The sequence below is a fragment of the Oncorhynchus tshawytscha genome, linkage group LG24, assembly GCF_018296145.1.
Source record: "Oncorhynchus tshawytscha isolate Ot180627B linkage group LG24, Otsh_v2.0, whole genome shotgun sequence".
NCBI classification, from domain to species: domain Eukaryota; kingdom Metazoa; phylum Chordata; class Actinopteri; order Salmoniformes; family Salmonidae; genus Oncorhynchus; species Oncorhynchus tshawytscha.
In genome coordinates, this window is record NC_056452.1 from 16,642,520 (window position 1) to 16,663,464 (window position 20,945).

At 41.2% G+C, this 20,945-nt stretch overlaps 1 protein-coding gene across 2 annotated transcripts; it reads right to left on the reverse strand.

The window, feature by feature from the left end:
* Positions 1-5,491: 5,491 nt before the first annotated feature.
* Positions 5,492-19,859, reverse strand: dusp3a (dual specificity phosphatase 3a). 2 transcript variants are annotated; one of them, XM_024386632.2, is made up of 4 exons: positions 19,676-19,859; positions 19,397-19,596; positions 8,704-8,936; positions 5,492-6,641 (listed from the first exon to the last, which is right to left on the reverse strand). In XM_024386632.2, the coding sequence occupies exons 2-4, from the start codon at positions 19,570-19,572 to the stop codon at positions 6,400-6,402; spliced, it is 651 nt and encodes a 216-aa protein (XP_024242400.1). In that variant the 5' UTR covers positions 19,573-19,596; positions 19,676-19,859; the 3' UTR covers positions 5,492-6,399. The 2 variants fall into 2 exon arrangements, with proteins under 2 accessions (XP_024242400.1, XP_042161329.1); XM_042305395.1 differs by having other exon boundaries at positions 6,394-6,636; positions 19,397-19,859.
* Positions 19,860-20,945: the final 1,086 nt, after the last annotated feature.

A 20,945-nucleotide genomic window follows, 5' to 3' on the forward strand; every position in this document is an offset into this window, starting at 1 on the left:
GGAAAATGCTCCAGTAATAGGGTATTGTCATGCAAGCCACACCAAAATGAGTCGTTCTCATGCATGGATCTACTTGGATCCGCTCTACCAGGAAAACATGGAATTATGAGTTATAGTATTTTGCAATGGCCATAAAATACAGTATATTTTAGCATGTTTTTACAAGGTAATTGATTTGACCGAAATCACAGAGAAAAGAGCAAAGACATGAAATGGAGACATAGAATATCTAAAGATGTTTATCTTGATATAGTTCAACTGGGGTTTCTTTGTGGAGAGAAAAAAATAATACTGTATATCATTATACAGCAACCTATAAAAATGAGCCATGAACCAAAACAAGGTTAACATCTTAGCCATTTATTGTTTAACACAAGAAAGAGTCGACTTTTCAAGGTAAGAAAAAATAACATTACAATTTAAAACCAAGTGCACTTCAACAAACAGCGTCATCTCCGTCTGCAAGGGAGCCGTCCTTCCATACTGAGTGAAGTAAGTACACAGAACTAAAATATAGAGATAGAATCAATCTTCAGTGTAAGGCTTTTGGGTGGGATTCTGTGTCATTAATGTCATAATGCATTTCCTGTGATGCGTATCCTGTTCCATCTCCAGGCAGTGCCCGCTACTGTTAGTATGAAAAGGGACAGATCGGAATGAACCCAACACAAAACAACCAAATATTGTTGATAGTGGAAATCCTCAGTGACATTAATAAAACATGAATGCAACATTGTGAGAACGTGCGAGGATAACTGGGCTGTGGAAGCCAGGCAGTGTGGGGTAATTTGTGCTAAATCTCCTGCTACTCTTTAACGCCTGTAGGGAACGTAATGGAGGGGGCCACAATGGCAACTGAGTAGGAAAAATATATCAGTGACCTTTAGCCTTAAGATATCAATCACCTTTATGTCTATCTGAAGGTAAATCAGATGGGGCTGGAAACATGGAAGACATTTCAGTGAAAGTGAAGGGAGACTTGGGGAAGGCGGCGTCGGCATATTAACTGTTGAGTGTTTAGAACAATAATAAAAAGAGCAGCATTTATTAGTACAGCAAAATAATCAAAGTATGAGACAAGAAACTACCCACTGGGCAAAAACTGGTTGAATAAATTCTCCAAAAATCTGTGATGACGTGGAAAACTGATTGGTTTTGAAAAATAAATAAATAAACCTAAGGGAATTTCATTTTGTTTCCACTCGACTTTTAACCTAAATCCAATGACATGGTGCCATTTGTTGTTGAATTCACGTTCGTTGACAACTCAACCAAATGTAAATCAAAACTAGACGTTGAACTGACGTCTGTGCCCAGTGGGTAACACCACACACACACACGATGATCATTGAAATGCACATTAACAATAAAACCATACCCATTATTTCATTACAAACAGCATACTTGAACACACAAGGATATTACATTACTATAGGGCTGATTAAATACCTTCTCGTTATGGTAAAATGCAGTGACTCACAATGGCCAGAGTGCCGTTACTGTAACACACCTCCAAACTTATTAGCACCAGTGATAAAGATGAGCAACAAAAAAAAAAGATATCAAATACGGATATTTATTGTATGCTCAAAACATCAGGGAAATTATATTATACTAACAATTGGTGAGAGAAAGAGATTTTGTTTATTAACAAGTAATCTATAAGATGTGTCCAAACGATTGGTGCCCCTGTTTCCAGTACTCCAGCACCCTCCCCCTGCGAGGATTACAACACTAAGCTTTTTTCTAACATGTTTTATGACATTGGAGAACACATGTTGGGAGGGATCTGAGACCATTCCTCCATACAGAGTCTTTCCAGATCCTTGATATCCTTCCCCTGCTCTTATGGACGGCCCTCCTCAATTCAAACCACAGGTTTTCAATGGGGTTCAAGTCTGGAGACAGATGGCTATTGCGAAATGTTGATATTGTGGTCAATTAACTATTTTGATGTGTGCTTGGGGTTATTGTCTTGCTGGAAGATCCAAAGCCTTTGGGTAGAAGCAACAATATTGTGGGCTAAAATGTCCTGGTAATGGGTAAGGTTCATGATGACCCGGGACCAGTGGAAGCAAAATAGCCCCATAACATCAAAGATCCACCACCATATTTTACACTAGGTACAGCATAAGCTTGCTAAACGGAATTGGCACATAGATTAAAACCGGTTCTATGGTCAGATGGCTCTTTTTTTTAAATAATTTTTGTTGTATTATTTTTGTTAAAAATTACTCTTACTTACTCAGATCATACAATCATTTCAAAATGTTTGAGCATCTTTATCAAGGGTGCCAATCATTTGAGGTGACTGGAAATATCCCTCATATAGATGAGGAATATCACATTTCCCATTCCTGACATTACAACACATAGCAAAACCATAAGCACAGAGATGTTGTAACATTAACACATTGACAATTCAATAGTATATTATATTCAAGAGTGAATATACAGTACATCAGGGTTAGGCAACCCTGTTCTTGGAGGGCCGCAGGTACTGCGGGATTTTGTTCCAATAAGGCACCACACCTGGCCAACAGGCCTAATTGATCAGTTCAGTGATTACCTAAATTCAACACACCTGGTCTTTCAGGTTGGTAAATCAAAAACACAACGTGCCTGCAGCACTCGAGGACCAGGGTTGCCTCCCCCTGCAGTACATCAATGACATATCATTCAAAAATAGACAAGAACAATTGTCCCACTTCAGTCCATGTTTTACAATAATCTCAACTGTATAATAGACACAGCAGAAACCAGGAGTAACGATAATTGGCAAATAAAGTGTCAGCTTAACGGCATTACCATTATTTAATAAATTGTGCAAAAACATTTGAAACAGCAGGGGACACTGTTTCCCCTATCCTTCAACACATTAACAGAAGGGTGTGTTTGATGCTGATCTATGGATCTGGTTCAAAGTATTTTACAACCCCTTATGCATGTTATAAAGTTAACCCTTTAACCTAATTTGTGGTAAAGCAAATACTAACAAAAGGACTATCGCTAGGCTGTAGGCAGTTAAAATGCTGAAACAAATAAATAATAACCCTCATCTTAGAATAACACACCAAAATTCTCCAAATGGGTTAAATAGCTGAACCTTTCATTTGTAATCAATAAGGTTTGAATGACCCCCTCCCATTTTTATTTTTTTTCTCCAACAGTGTCTTGTTGTCTATTGTTGGGCAGTAGGAAAACAGCCTCATGGTATATTGGCCTGATAGAACGACAGGAAACAAAGCCAGTCATGAACAGCTACTATAGGCTGCTTGGCACAGGAAATCTATGAAATACGTTTGCGTTGACGGCACAAAAGGTTCTCAGTAACTACAGTGGGTTAGGTTGGTCTCCAGATCATACAGGAATGTTAGAGATCCTTCCGGAATATCGTTTTGTTTTTAGAATGGATTAATTAGGGGGGGAAAAAAATGCAATTTTGTGCAGTTTCTGTGATGGTGCTTATAAATAGTAGTGTGACAGAGGAGGCTGGTGCTATAAGAGGACGGGCTCATTGTAATGGCTGGAATGGAACCAATGGACCTCCATATGTTTGATACCATTCCATTCCAGCCATTACAATGAGCCCGTGCTCATATAGTGCTCCTTCCACCAGCCTCCTCGTTGACTTGTCAATGATAAGTTAAGTTGGGGTCAGAGCATAGAGCATCCGAGTCAGAGAGAACATCCCATCAGTCATCAGCATGAGTCACAGAATCAATAGATTCGAATAAAAATAGATCTACAATCCCTCCATTGATCTCCATGTATATCCCTAACAGAACGCAGAGGAAAAAGCATGAAGGCATCTTTAAATACAGATATTGGAATATAGGAGGAATGTAGAAGAGTTAGTAGAGGACTGAGTGATCTAATGTTGACATAAGAACTACAGTATAAGTGCTACAGTGATATACACATGTACTAACGATACTTACACATTATAGACACATTGCTCTACATTCATATATGTCAATGCTTAAATATGTATATACATGTATAATATTTCTATGTATATAGATGTATAAAATGAGGAATAGATGGTGCTGTATGACATAACGTAACCTCGTTTTCAGAGTTCAATTTCTCAGACAGAGAGATAACTATTTCCACTTCTATTCATTCCACCCATGGATGCACCAATAAGCCCGTAGGCCTCTATGCTGAGCGACTGAGCTCTATCGGATTTGACACAAGGGAAGAACCGGGTGAACTAACCGTGGCTATGCTAGACCCCTCTTTAGTACATCGTTTCCAAAATGGAGTGATGATGGTTCGTTAGGACTCGCTGTCCCTGTTAGTGGGGCTGGATCCAGTGACTGTCTATCACACTTGACCATGAAGTTAAGTCAAAGACAACTCCGGATGCAACAGGGACATTTGAGGGGTAAACCCCCCCCCCAGGCTTAGATGTCTTGTGAGCTTGCCTGGAGCCTTTGGTCTTTCCATTGATTCGAATGTCATTTAAAGACAGAAATTGTTTCAGAAAGCTGTAGAGCCTTCCACAATTCATCTCAATTCATGTGCAACTGTATGTGCACCACCGGTTATAATCATTTCTGAGACATTTCTCTTGGTTGTGATCATATATTATAAACTGGGTGGTTTGATCCCTGAATGCTGATTGGCTGAAATACGTGGTATATTAGACCATATAGCACATTTATTTTGACAGATCTAATTACATTTGTAACCAGTTTATAATAGCAATAAAGCACCTAGGGGGTTTGTGGTATATGGCCAATATACCACGGCTAAGGGCTTTATCCAGGCACTCTGGGTTGCGTTGTGCGAAAGAATATCCCGTAGCCGTGGTATATTGGCCATATACCACACCCCCTCATGCCTTATTGCTTAAATATATACTTCAATAGGATGGCAGGGCATTGAGACATACAGTATACTGCAATGTACTAATACAGACAAACAGAAAAGCCTTGGGAGTTCACCTCCAAATTGGCATAACATTAGTATGCACATATTGGTTCAAGGCAGTTGACATATAACGGCCAATTCTGGCATTGATTGACAGTGGAGCTGTATATCTATGGGATGGACACAACGACGGATGTGCACTTTGGAATTGGCAGTGGGTACCGGTCTGGTATGGTAAGTGCGTTTTCCTTTGTAAATAGGTTCCATCCCTGTAAATGCACACAAAGAAAGTGTGCTGCTGCTTGCTTCTACATAGACATGATGTGTGTGTGTGTGTGTTGCTGCTTGCTTCTACTTAGACATGGTGTGTGTGTGTGTGTGTTGCTGCTTGCTTCTACATAGACATGATGTGTGTGTGTGTGTGTGTTGCTGCATGACATGATGTGTGTGTGTGTTGCTGCTACTTAGACATGATGTGTGTGTGTGTTGCTGCTACTTAGACATGATGTGTGTGTGTGTGTGTGTGTTGCTGCTTGCTTCTACTTAGACATGATGTGTGTGTGTGTTGCTGCTACTTAGACATGATGTGTGTGTGTGTTGCTGCTACTTAGACATGATGTGTGTGTGTGAGTGTGTGTGTTGCTGCTTGCTTCTACTTAGACATGGTGGGTGTGTGTGTGTGTATATGACATCTTGGGGAGCCAGTCTCTATGGAATGTTTTTTTTATTTTTATACACCAAATTAGCCCACCCAACACTACCCATGACACTTCCTTGTGTGATGTCAGGGTGCTTCATTGTCACACCCAATCAGGAATAGTCTACATGTCCAAAAACATTCCAGACTGGTCAGAGATCATTTTGTTGGTGTCATGACATCATTGTAGTCCGACAGTCCCGGCAGTGGGATTCTGTTTAATGATTGTGCTATAATATATTATTTGTACTCTTCCGACTCTCTTCCGACCTCAGAGCTCCAAGTGGAACACGGAGAGAAATGTTCAGTGTTTTAAACATATGGTCTAGGGAATGCTTCATTGGTCAAGTCAAAACTTCACACACACACAAAACTTTGGGGCTGTGTGTGCCAGCGGTGGGACGTATGCTTATTGAATCTACAGAGAGAAGATGGGTGACAGAGTAAACTGGAAAGCACTGAGCCATGGTTAGATGGATGCCTGCATGCCCCAGGTACCCTCTTTTCCACCCCCACCCCTCGGCCTAACATACTTCCCCCACTATCGGAAACAGGCTGGGGTTTAGACAAATGTACCCAAGGAGACCAGCAGAGCGAGAGACAGAGAGCGAGAGACAGAATGAAGGTGAGAAAGAGGACGGCAGCATGACAGATAGGAGAGTTTGTTTGAGAGAAAGTTATTGTGTGACTGTCACCATGTATGTACAGTGCATGCATGTTACATGTATGTGCATGTGTGTGAGACGTTTGGCGGTCAGGGTGGATTGAGTCAGGTTGTCTCCTATGGAAGGCAGAATAGGAGGGTTTGGGTCTTTCTCCCTCTCTTACTTTGTCTTTAACCTGGCAGCCACGACTGGCATCACCCCATTCAACTTGCCCTCTTTTGCCAGCTTCTCGTTGAGTTGGCACAGCTGGCGCAGAAAGCCGTCATTGGGGCCGATCTCTCTCTTCAGCCTCACCGTGGCAACCGCCACCCGGGCGTCCAGGTTGTGGCGCAGCATGAGGTAAGCGATGACAATGGTGGGCGAGCGGCTGTAGCCCTCTCGGCAGTGGACGTACACCTTCCCTGATGGACACAGATAGACACTTAGGGCTACATCCCAATTCTCCTCAATGGCCCCCTTGACTCAACTCCTTCATGAACACTAATAGTTGAGAGGACTGGATAGTGTTCCACTATACTGCTTAAACCCATCAAATGCTTTCAGATCAGTGGTCTTGAAGGAATGGACACAATGGATATGTAAACTACGCATGCACTTGTGTGTGCATAAATACACTCAACATTCCACTCCTCAACGCATGTATTTATTATCGACCTCCCTACTCCCCAGGAGGAATACGGTGCCAACTTCACTGAGAAGCCAATCTGCTCGTGCTCAATTCCGATATGCCGACTCTGCAGTGTTTGAAACCTGACACCGCTCCCAGCGTCTCGGGGCTCTTGCCATTTAAGTGACCTCTGTCCAATCCCCAATCACCCTGCCTCCCGCCAATCAATCCAGGGCTGACTGTAGACGCTCAGAACAAACACACGGAATCAGCTGCTCATCACTTCACACACACACACACACACACACACACACACACACACACACACACACACACTCACACACACACACAAGCTCCGTCCCTGACCTTTCCACAGCTCGGCAGGGGGTCACAAAATGTCACTGATCAAGGTTACAGCAAGACACTATATCCACCAGAGTGAGCTGGTGTTCCGGCTTGTTGGAAAGATAAGTGTCCTCCTCCTCTCCTACTGTAGCCACTGTGATTGACTGGGGTGTAGACGCTGCTGCTGCCAAATTGCTCGGGAATTAAGACGCTTTATAATTGTTCCGCTGTGTCAAAGATTACATTAAATCAATGCCATAAAACACAGGGTTCAGGGCTCCAATTAAATAGGCCCCGAGGGTATGTCAACACCCCAGTAATGTTTTGGGAGAGAGGAGCCAGAGTTGTAGTCAGAGATAGATGGCTGTTCTTGTTCTTTCGGTCTACAGAGGCTGGTATGAGTTTGGTAGAGGGGTTTGGTTGAAGTGAATGGCACTCCCTTTATCTTTTGTTGTTCGGCTTCCCTGCTAGATTTCCCTTTGTTTTGTCTTGGTTGGTGCTCTGTTACAAATCTCCGACACATATTTTAAATAGTACTGTCAAACGCATTCAATGTGCTGTTCAATGCAAAGTTTCAAACAGTGTCATGGTAATTTATCACATCAAAATGGCCCTCTTGAAGTGACATCTTCTAAGCATATTTTACTGGAACACAGCGCAAAGGAAAAATGATGTGTGCCAAACCGGTGTCTGTGCTTGCTCTCTCTGGAAAAATGTGGAGTGTCTGGTTTGGTACAATAGATCCATCTATGATCACCACAAAAGTTCTCACCACATTTAGCCAATCGAAACATCCGATGATATAGCAATGTGCAATAGGACTAGCCTGAGAAACTGTTTACATTAATATCTCTTACCGGTGACAGAGAATGCATCATTAAACATGTTATACCCTGAAGGACCGTTTCTGTTACTCCTCTTCTCATAACAGACTTGGAGCAACAAGAGGTGATCATACAGTTTTAACCAGGGGAACAAATATTTTGAAATGAGAAAAAAATAAATAAACTGAGGGAAAACAGCATACTGCTCTTTGACCAATAAGGGGCGATTGGCGCTCTATTTTCCAGTACAGAAATAAATCAGGTATTTGGCTTCTAAATTACATGGTGAAAAGGTAAATACACAATAACGTATACAAAGTAAATACCTGTAGAAACAGTACCTTAAAATAAAGCTCCCCCAATTCTTTACATCAGACAACCTACTGTAGAAGAGAGACAGAGACCGCATGGAGACCAATGCTAAAGGCATATCAATTCACCTCAGTCAACCATGTCCTGAAGTCAATTGAACTGGGCCTCTTCAATGTACATCACTATGGAATGCCAAACGGATTGTCACTTAGTCGAACAAACAGCTCAGTAACAACAGGCGGTAATGGCTGGAACGGAACATGGTTTCCATGTGTTTGATACCCTTCCATTCACTCCATTCCATCATTTACTATGAGCCGTCCTCCCCTCGCCAGCCTCCTGTGGTAAAAGAGAACCCAGAGTAATCAGTCTCACCTTTGCCATTGTTGTGTGCCAGAGCCTTCTCGATGAAGTCTGCCCCCTCCTCAAAAAATGTACTGAGGTTGAACTGAGGCTTGTCGTTGGCCTGGATGCCGTGGTAGGTGATGCCCGAGCCAGCATAGAACTCTGCGTTGGTGTTGACGTGCATGAAGGAGTTGCCCTCCGCCGCGTTCAGGATGTGGGTCACGCCCAGCTTCTGCAGACGCATCAGATTCTGGCCCACAAACCTGGGGAGGTAGACCATAGAAATAGATATTTCTATGAGGTAGACATCAGACATTGATTACGAATGGGCCACATCTGAGAACAGTGGCTTCCAGAGTCACTATTATCAGCTTTGTAGAGTAGCTACTCAAGACAAGTTAGAGTAAATAAGCAATGGCTGTCAAACTAAACATCACAGTGTACAAGGTTCCACAAAACCAAGTTTTAGCAGCTGACCGTTTTAAAACTACAGTCCAAAGTTGTCCCAAACCTGCTATTCAAGCCATTGTCCTAACACCATCTCAACGCCTCTCCAGCTCGTCACCCTAAATGTTCGGAGTTGCCACAGCACTCTTAGCTCATTGTAGTGAAAATTGTGTTGAATGGGTTTTACTGCATGTCGATTTTCGCACCCAACACAGGCCACACCATCTAGCCCGGTCTCAGACCTAGCTGTCGACGTGGCCTTGCTCTGCCATGGCTGGTTGGAGCTTGAACGGAATAAATGGTGGAGCCGCTTTTAGACAGTGGAGATGTCTGCCTATGTTAGTGCCCCCCCAGGGGACAGGGGAATGTCCGGAGCAATGGAAACATGCCAAGGAAAAGGATATCTTGGGTGCTGCCCAGGGGAAGACAGAAAGCCATGGGCATCCTGAGCACTGACCGAAATAGGGCTACGCAAACCCAGGGAGGTGGAAAGAAAAGAAAGAGAAAGAAAAAAGAAAGAAAAGAAAATAAATGAAAAAAAGGTCGAAGAAGAAAGAAAAAAGAAGATAAAAAGGAAAAGAAAATTAAAAGGAAGAAAAAAATAAATAAATAAAAGATGAAAAGATAAATAAAAAGAAAGAAAGGAAAGAAAATAAAAACTATATGGGGAGAGGAAAGAGAGTGCAGAGGGGGAGAGGAGAGGGAAAGAGAGATACAGATAGGGCCAGAGAGACAGAATGAGGGATAGAGGGGTCGTGTCCAAAATGCCAGGATGTCATACTCATTTCGGCTTTTCATCAAGTAGAATTCACAGCACACTATTAAGGAAGATAATCGTCTTTTTACACTCCACTGTGTTTGACAACAGCTGATAATCAGAATAGGGGACGTGCTCTATAAAAATAAACAAAATTGTGGGGAATTGCGCATTAGATGACGTCTTCTCAGCATGTTTGAGTAGCATGTTTGTTGCTTACTGCATACGTTTTTACTAAACAGTACAATCTAAATAGAATGTAGTATGATTAGTACACAGCATGTCATTTTAGTAAGTAATAGGAAAGACAGATTTCAGACAAGGCCAGGAAGAGAAGAAAGGCTAGAGCGCTCCATACTCAGCCAGCTCCACTCCAGTGACTGCATCTCCATCTACTCAACTTCCAGACAACTATACATCTCTTTCTGCTCTCCTCCATCTCTGCTCCCTTCCTTCTCCAGTTTTATTCATGCGTTTCCCTATTGCACTATTGCAGTTTAGTTTCAACTCATGGCCACTATGGGGCACAGATTTATCACATGATCAAGGGTACAAATTAAACCCTGACAGAAAATACCCCCCCCAAACAAAACAAAAAATATTGGGTAGGACAGGATGGTAGCTATGACCTGAAACCATTATCTCTCCAGTTTCCAGTTCAGACACCCTACCTGGTATTTAAACTAGCCACCTTCCAGATACTCCTATCACTGGGTATATACAGTGCCTTCAGAAAGTATTCTCACCTCTTTACTTTTTCCACACTTTGTTGTGTAAAAGCTGGAATTTAAAATTGAGTGTTTTTGGTCTCTGGTCTACACACACACACAATACTCCATAATGTCAAAGTGGAATTATGTTTTATTTAATTTTTTACAAATGAATGAAAATGAAAAGCTGAAATGTCTTGAGTCAATAAGTATTCTAAGCCCTTTGTTAGGGCAAGCCTAAATAAGTTCAGGAGTAAAAATGTGCTTAACAAGTCACATAATAAGTTGCATGGACTCACTCTGTGTGCCATAATAGTTAATCATTCACAAATAATGTTACTTCATCTCTGTACCCAACACGTACAGATAATTGTAAGGTCCCTTAGTCGAGCAATGAATTTCAAAAACAGATTTAACTACAAAGACCAGAGTTTTTCCCAATGCCTTGCAAAGATGAGCACCTATTGGTAGATGGGTTAAAAAAAAGCAGACATTGAATATCCCTTTGAGCATAGTGTAGTTATTAATTACACTTTGGATGGTGTATCAGTATACCCAGTCACCACTAAGATATTGGCGTCCTTCCTAACTCAGTTGCCGAAGAGGAAGGAAACCGCTCTGGGATTTCACCATGAGGTCAATGATTACTTCAAAACAGTTAGAGCTTAATAGCTGCGATAGGACAAAACTGAGGATGGATCAACAACATTGTAGTTACTCGACAATACCAGCCTAATTAACAGAGCGAAAATAAGGAAGCTTGTACAGAAAATCATAGAGGAAAACCTGGTTCGGTCTGTTTTCTCTAGTGAGAAGATAGTGAATGTTCCTAAGTGGCCGAGTGACAGTTTTTTGATACATATATTTTTTTTTATTGCAGATAGATTGTGGCTTCCCTCAATGTAATTGTCAGCATCATTTCCAATCCCCCATATATTTGTAGGTATATATTAGACACACACACTACCAGTCAAACATTTGGACACACCTACTCATTCAACGTTTTTTCTTTAAAACATTTACATTGTAGAATAATAGTGAAGATATAAAAACTACGAAATAACACACATGGAAGTAGTAACCAAAAAAGGGTTATAAAATATATTTGGATTTGTGTTTTTGAGATTCTTCAAAGGAGTCCCCCTTTGCTTTGATGACAGCTTTGCACACTCTTGGCATTCTCTGAACCAGCTTCATGAGGTAGTCACCTGGAATGCATTTAAATTAAACAGATGTGCCTTTTTAAAAGTTAATTTGTGGAATTTATTTTCTTCTTAATGCATTTGAGCCAATCAGTTGTGTTGTGACAAAGTAGTGGTGTATTACAGAAGATAGCCCTATTTGGTAAAAGACCAAGTTCATATTAGGATAAGAACAGCTCAGATAATTCTTAAAGACATGAAGGTCAGTCAATCCGGAAAATGTCAAGAACTTTGAATGTTTCTTCAAGTGCAGTCGGAAAAACCAACGCTATGATGAAACTGGTTCTTATGAGGACCACCACATGAAAGGAAGACCCAGTTACTTCTGCTGCAGAGGATAAGTTCATTAGTTACCAGCCTCAGAAATTGAAGCCCAAATAAATGCTTCAGAGTTCAAGTAACAGACATCTCAACATCAATTGTTCAGAGGAGCCTGCGTGAATCGTTGAATTGCTGAAAAGAATCCACTACTAAAGAACACCAATAATAAGAGCCTTGCTTGGTCCAAGAAATACAAGCAATTGATATTAGACCGGTTGAAATCTGTCCTTAGGTCTGATGAGTCCAAATTTGAGATTTTTGGTTCCAACCGGTGTCTTTGTGAGATGCAGAGTAGGTGAACGGAGGACCTCAGCATGTGTGGTTCCCACTGTGAAGCATGGAGGAGGTGTGATGGTGCTTTGCTGGTGACACAGTCTGTGATTTATTTAGAATTCAAGGCACACTTAATCAGCATGGCTACCACAGCATTCTGCAGCGATACACCATCCCACCCGAGTGGCACTTAGTGGGACTATCATTTGTTTTTCAACAGGACAATGACCCAACACACCTCCAGGCTGTGTAAGGTCTATTTGACCAAGAAGGAGTTTTTTTATTTGACCTTTATTTAAGCTAGTTGAGAACAAGTTCTCATTTACAACTGCGACCTGGCCAAGATAAAGCAAAGCAGTGCGACACAAACGACAAACATACATACAGTCAATAATACAATAGAGAAAGTCTATATACAGTGTGTGCAAATGAGGTAGGATAAGGGGGGTGAGGCAATAAATAGGCCATAGTGGCAAAATTATTACAGTATGGCAAATTAAACACTGGGGTGATAGATGTGCAGAAGATGAGTGTGCAAGTAGCAGTACTGGGGTGCAAAGGAGCAAAAATAAATAATATGTTGATGAGGTAGTTGGGTGGGCTATTTACAGATTGGCTACGTACAGGTGCAGTGATCTGTGAGCTGCTCTGAGAGCTGATGCTTAAAGAGTGATGGAGTGCTGCATCAGATGACCTGGCAATCCACAAATCACCCAACCTCAACCCAATTGAGATGGTTTGGGATGAGTTGGACTGCAGGAAAAGCAGCCAACAAGTGCTCAGCATATGTGGGAACTCCTTCAAGACTGTTGGAAAAGCATTCCAGGTGAAGCTGGTTGAGAGAATGCCAAGCGTGTGCAAAGCTGTCATCAAGGCCAGGGGTGGCTATTTGAAGAATCTCAAATATATTTTTGATTTGTTTAACACTTTTTTGGTTACTACATGATTCCATATGTGATATTTCATAGTTTATGTCTTCACTATTATTCTACAATGTAGAAAATTGTAAAAATAAAGAAAAACCCTTGAATGAGTAGGTGTGTCCAAACTTTTGACTGGTACTGTATATATATATTTTTATCAACGTTCACATTTTTCTTACACTTTCACAGAGTATTTTGTGTAGATCGCTAACAAAAAAATGACAAATAAATCCATTTTAATCCCACTTTGTAAAACAACCAAATGTAGAAAAAGTCAAGGGGTGTGAATACTCTCTGAAGGCACTGTATCTACCTACCTAATTGAATACAGTTTCTGTTAATTGTACTTACTCTGCTCTACATCATCTCGCCCCCGAGTGCTCTACAGTTGGATAAGCATATCATCCGGCTCCAGGCAGGGGTGTGGAGAGGCTGAGTGACCCTGGATGGGTCCCCTGAGACAGAGGGTCAACACACCCACACTGCCTCACGCTGCCGGGCTGACTAATAAAGATCCAGTCTGCCACCATCTTTCTTTATGACTGGGGATGAGGCAGCCCATCTGTCTGCCTGCCTGTAGGCCAAGGCTCCTCCGAGGTGCTGGAGCGATGGCTTCTGTACATGGGGCTCAGCCGCTCAGATCTGCCCACAGAGACCCATAACTCACACACACACACTCTCGCTCTCCCCCTTGCACTCTCTCGCTTTTTCTCTCCCCACTGTGTCTATCCATCTCTCTCCCTACTGTGTCTACCCTTTTTTTCTTCTCTCTCTCGCTCTTCCTGCTGTGAGGCTTTGTCTATCTTGGTGGAGCCATGGAAGATTGCGGTCATATTTCTCCTGTAATGACGATGACTGTGTGAGAGGAAGGTGTGTGTGTGTGTCACATTGAGCATGTGTACAGTGCATGTATGCATTTCAGAGTATGTACATATAAGCTCCTGAGTCTACAGATATAGCCAATATTACTTGAGCATCTATGCGTACGTGCGTCTGAATGTGAGTGTGTACACCAGTGCCTGCCCGCATGTGTGCATACCTGCTTGTGTGTGTGTGTGTGTGTGTTTACATGTCCTCCACTCATACTCCTCCTCTCTGCAGTCCCAGTCTATCCATTATTAATACAAGCCTTTACAAAGAGCCAAAGTGTGCCATCAACCAGAGGCTGCCCAGCGCTTTTATATTAAAGCCTGAGTGGGCGTCGACGAAAGCATTTTAGCACACCTTACATCATGGCTCCCATCGACATCCGGGCTCCATGGATGGTGGTTTTTTTCAGAGAGCAACTCACTACTCAAGTTTGTGTTACAAGCCTACTAGACTTTTCAAGCAGGGAGTGTTTTAACATGATAGCTTTAGAAGCTAACAGAGATCTGTTGGCAAATATTACGAGCATTTTGGTGTCAAGATCCCACATGTACAATGAAACTTAACTCAGAATTAAATAATGACAATTATAGGTTAAAATCAGCTCATAATTAAATAATGACAATTATAGGTTAAAATAAACAATATCTTCTATATTATATATAATGTTTTTTTTGTGTGAAAATCGATCAATCTGCCCCCTCAGACTTAATGGGCATGACACTGTTTGTGTGTGTGTGTGTTTGTCTGTCCATTGTTTTAAATTAACAGCAGCCAGCTACTTATCAGCTTGAGCTATGTGGCAACAGTGGTCTAATCATCACACAGATTCTGTTGCAAAATGTGTAGTCTGTTTCCATTGGACAAATTCAGTTTCGTTACATTACGTTTGCCCCGTTTGCTTCCGCTTGGTTCTTAGAAACGGTAAACGGTTTCTGTAATGAATACACCCCTTCTCTGGCTGACCTTCAACATAGAACAAGTGAGAAGCCACTGGTTCCTGTGGAACAGACAGTGGTGTGAGTGGTCAGTGTGTCGACCCTAATCAATAGGCAATCCATACATCTTCCTGGTACCTCTGCCATAAACCCTTTACTCTACGTTGGACGATGATGCACTTCAAGATATGAGGTCTATTTTAAGCATCGGTTGTTCTCTCACAAATACAATGAATATGGCAGTGAAATATCTTGTCATGAAATGTACTGTAAGCAGAAAGGATATACACATTCTATTTACTGTGCTGTCTCCAATATCTAGGGGTCTTCTTTACGCGTTTCAAAATAAAGGTAAAAAACCCAGACGACATTTAACCACTTAGAACATGACCATTGTGTAAACTTAGTCGAAGACAAGATGTCTTGTCAATGTGTCAGTTGTCTCTTGGCCCGAGAGAGTGGCACATTCAAATTGATTTTGTTGTAACACTGAGATAATGTGCTTGCTTTCTATCCAGCTCACCCTCTTAATGCTCTCTTGGCAATGACTGCAGCCAAGTGATGGATATCATTAGACAAGAGGGAGAGACTTAGGAGTTTCCTGTACATGGGTAAAGGAAAACTATACAATCTATTATTGATTGTCAAATTCTGTATATTAAAGTTGCACTATTCAGAAATTGCTCCTCCATGTCCTGGTTACTAAAACTAAAATAGTTCGCCTAATTTCAGTTTATGTGACAAAATAAGCTGGTATAGTGTAGAGAATCATTGTACAATCTAAACCGCTGTGAAATATATTTTCCATAACCAAATATATTGTTGTTTCAGCTGTTTGAAGCTGGTGTACATTTTGGTCAGGTCACCCAAAAAGTGACATATTGCCACTAAGACCGAGCTATTTCACATTACTGTGCTTGTCCTCAATGTGGATTTCTTTCACCCAAGTACATGTAAAACACACACATGGACTTCATTCATGACATCTTATTCATAGTGTTGGACTTTACATATACATTGGGGCTGACACACCTCCTACATGCGCACAGCATAAGGGATTACTAGGAACTGACCTTACTGGAATGCTGGGCTGTAAATTGTGGGGAAGACACGGCACCCTCATTACATAGTACACAGTCAACCAACCACATCGCATTTATAGCTGGGTCGTTCCACGAAATGAGTGCATTTTGCCTGCCTTGGATATTGTAGCCCTTTACACTCGTACCTGTATAAGGGTCAAAAATGGCAGCGTAGTGGCTGTAGAGTTACATGCTATTCATGATGTCAGAGCTCTGGCTCTGCGCTTCAAAGCGCTGTATGGGTTTTGACTGACAGCCATTCTGAATTTGAGCACCGCACGCAACAAGAAGTTGCCCCCATCCCCCTGAGGGAAATTCTGTACATTAAGAGGACTATGTATTTTTAAAGATGAAACGTTGGGGATTATAATATATACCGCTTTGACGTCATACAAGCAAGCCAAACACAGAGTCCAAAATGTGCACTTCACATTTCCAAATCATATAACTCATGTCATAATGTGTCAACGTTTCTGATCACTATGCTTGATGTACAGTTACAAGATGACATGTCGTCACACCCTGGGTTGTTCGGAACAGAATGAGCCTGTTCGTTTATTGGGAAGAAAAGTCACCCCGGCATATGCACCTGAATGCACTCATGACTTTCTATGCGCACCAAAATTACGATCTGTTTCTCTGATTTGCGTTGTGAAAGCCTAACACTAAGATCATATACAGTGCATTCGGAAAGTATTCAGACCCCTTGACTTTTTCCACATTTTGTTACATCCTCATTCTAAAATGGATTAACTTGTTTTTTTCCCCTCATCAATCTACACACAATACCCCATAATGAGAAATAAACAGGTTCAGTATTGTATCATAAAGGCCTGATTGGTGGAGTGCTGCAGAGATGGTTGTCCTTTTGGAAGGTTCTCCCATCTCCACAGAGGAACACCAGAGCTCTGTCAGAATGACCATCAGGTTCTTGGTCACCTCCCTGACCAAGGCCCTTATTGCCCAATTGCTAAGTTTGGGCGGGTGGCCAGCTCTAGGAAGAGCCTTGGTTGTTCCAAACTTCTTCTATTTAAGGATGATGGAGGCCACTGTGTTCTTGGGGACCTTCAGTGCTGCAGAAACGTTTTGGTACCCTTCCCTAGATCTGTGCCTTGACACAATCCTGTCTCGGCGCTCCACGGACAACTCCTTCGACCTCATGGCTTGGTTTTTGCTCTGACATGCACATTCAATTGTGGGACCTTATATAGACAGGTGTGTGCCTTTCCAAATCATGTCCAATCAATTGAATTTACAACAGGTGAACTCCAACCAAGATGTAGAAACATCTCAATATAATGATCAATGGGAAACTGGATGCACCTGAGCTCAATTTCGAGTCTCATAGCAAAGGGTCTGAATACTTATGTAAATGTCATATTTCAGTTTTTCCATTTTAGAATAAGGCTGAAAAGAACAAGGGTTCTGAATACTTTATGCACTGTAGAACACTTTGAAAATTCTATATTTTCAATCAGATTTTTATTTTAATAAAGACATGGTAATGTGCCAAAATTCAGCATTTTGACATGTCCCTCTATGCACCCTCTGACTTCTAAGAAGATTTTAACCCACTTAACCCCAACATTTCTCCAAATGTTTAACATTATTTTAAATACCAAGCTATTTTGTTACTTTGACAAAGTTATTCCTGAAGGTTATTATTTATTTCATGTGATTAGCAATTCATTTTATGGTCAACCCTGTTACGTGATGAAATTTTTTATTTTTAAATATTTTTTTTTCAGTCAAATTAGTCAAATCATAATGTAAAAGCAGGGGGGGCTGATTCTACCCTTTTTGGCAATTTTCTGGGGTTTGTGGTGGAAATCATAGCGGGTTGAGCTTAACACATCAACCCTGTTACCCATACTGTAGATAGACAGACTAGAATTGTTTTAACAAATGCAATTTTATTTTTAAGCTTGCATTACATTGCCCCTCCCTGTTGCACACAAGCTTCCTGTCCCAAGAGAAGTGATGGCTGATTATGCATTATTCTGACACTACTCAAAAGACACCTAATGGGTGGTACTACCAGTTAAGGGAATAGCATGAGAGACTGGTCTAGCCCTCCACTCCCCTTTGAGAGTGTGTGTGTGTGTGTGTGTGTGTGTGTGTGTGTGTGTGTGTGTGTGTAAAGGTAAGTGAGAGACGAAGGTGTGTAGAGGGGTGTTATCAATTAAAAGGTGTTTCAATATCGGAAACAATATTGAAAACCCAAGTAGAGCCTTGGGGACCCGTGTGCATACATCAGCATTATTTACACAGGTGGAACTAAACTGATTGAAGAGCGAGTGCATTCGTTAAAAATATATATAATAATGAAAATGTTTTTGTCTCGTCTGCTTCATTCATTTAGGCTGCACAATGTCTAGTTCCCTCATCAATATAGCCTACATTGACACTCACAATCCAACAATTTGAGAAAATTGTGTGTATGAATTCCATATCCGATTCTTTGTTTCGTACGAACATTTAAACCCAGATTATTTCAGCACGGCTGTATATGTAAATGTCTAATAGAATGGGGGCGTTGAATGAAACCGCGGGAGATCATCCACAGACTAGATGGTACCGATAATATAATGGAGTCGTTTCAAATAAAATCGGGCGTTTTGTACCGCCCTTCAAATACGAACGTTCGAGAGGAAACATGTGCCTCTCGAATATTCACTTTTTCCTTCATCTACTCAGAGCAATGTGCCTCTAGAAAATGCACTATTTCCTTAATCTATTCTGAGCGAGAGAACAGCCTCCTTCCATGCTCGTGACAAATATTATGAATGAAGATATTGCATATCAACACCAATCCCCTTCATACTGTTAGTTGTCAAATCCATTTGAATCCTAAAACACTTTTTATTGATGGTAGGTTGCTATAGCCTTTGTTTCTGGAATTTTGCAATTTGTTAAATTGGACAATATTAGTTTACAATAGAGTTTTAATTAATGGGTGTCAACAATGACATTCTATAGCCTGCAAATATTGATATACATTATTCTGACATTTTCTGTGCTCAATATTGCCATGAACGTGTATGTCTGAACAGATAGGGATGCGTTGCTAGGGACGATGAAGCAATAGGCTACCTGTCGGTGTCATCTGATAAATATAGTAGGTTACTGTTTGTTTAAAGGGGAAAAAAATAAACTATCGTGCACAGATTCCTCAGAATTTTGGTCAAATAAAAATGACTTACGCGTTACCAACGTATATTCTAGGGAAGACCTCGTTGAAATGCTGTGTTGGTAAACTGTAAAATCCGCTGCTGTTTGACAACAGCTCGTTCAGTTGTTGCACAGTAACCTCGTTATCTGGCACTGTGACTTCAGCCGGAGGTGGTGGTTGTTGCTTTGCCGGGCTCGATTTCTTCATGGTTCCAGGCAGTCTCTCCCCGAACTGGCGAACAAAAAAGTGTCAGATTGCTGCTAGACTCTGAGTCGTGTCAATTTCAGATTTTGCAGCATTTTATTCTCACTCGAGTCGTGTTGTGTACAAGGAGTCTGAATCGCACGCTCTCTCCGCTTGCAGACACACCCCACTCGCCCACCGGCGGTCAGACACTCCAGACAGGAATTGGTTGACGACAGCGGCACGCGCGCGCAAGGGTGGTAAACGAAGACGCTATAAACAAGGCAGAGAGGGCGCCATTGGAGAGACCACTCAATTACGTTTGTTTTGCTTTTCGAATGGCATCTCTTATGCTCTTGCTGAAGCTGGGAAGAGGTAACGCCCGAGAAACTACTGGAAAATACTGGTGACCATAATGAATGAAGATGATATTAAAGCATCCCACCACAGCATCACCGTCATTCAGTTACAGTAGACTCATCCACGATGCAGTTTTTTAAAAATCATCTTGATTGAGTCAATTAGCTAATTAGGGCTGCTACTGATGTCTAAGGGATATTTTTGTCTGCATACATTTTGATAAGCCTAGTAACATTTGGTCAGTATTCAGCAGTTATATAGGCCTAATGCAAAAGCTATCTATAGATTATATTGGTTGTTAGTGGAGAGGTCCATTGTATTTCCATTGCTTATCCAACAAGTATTCAATAACCAACAGGATAATGAACATAGCATATTCTCTCTAAAACAATATTTGACATCTTTGGAATATAGCCCTTTGTCTACTTTTTTCAAATAATATAATTTTCTTATGATTCCACGGAAAGGTTGTGGTTGATCATTGACTTTGCAGAAGAAATGTATTAAGACTTAAATAGCACCTTCATAAGCAATGAATAACCCAACAGTCGACACAGTAACACTGTTGCAAAATGTGCAGACCTGCTGCTGTTGTCCTTGTAACTTTTAATGAATCATTGCACCTATAGCCTGTAGTGCATTCACCTATTCAGTCACGATAACCCATGTCCATGCATTTTTACTTAAAGGTCCAATGCAGCCATTTAAAAAAAACATTTAACAACTAAATACCTTACTGTGATTGTTTTCAATTAAAATGGTCAAAAACAAACAAAAATAGCTTCTCAGGTAAGTTCAATTTCACAAGCAAGAATTTTGCTTGGACTGTCTGCGAGTGGTCTGAGTGGGGAGTGGAAAACTGGAAATGAGCTGGTGTTGGCAGAAAAATTTGGAACTCTCTTTCTTATTGGTCTATTAACTAATTTACCACCTGGTGATGTCACCATGGAATGCCAAATCTGTCCCACCAAAACTGGCAGTCTTTTCAAACAGCTCTTACACTAAAAGGGCATTATCATAATTTTCACAATTTCAGA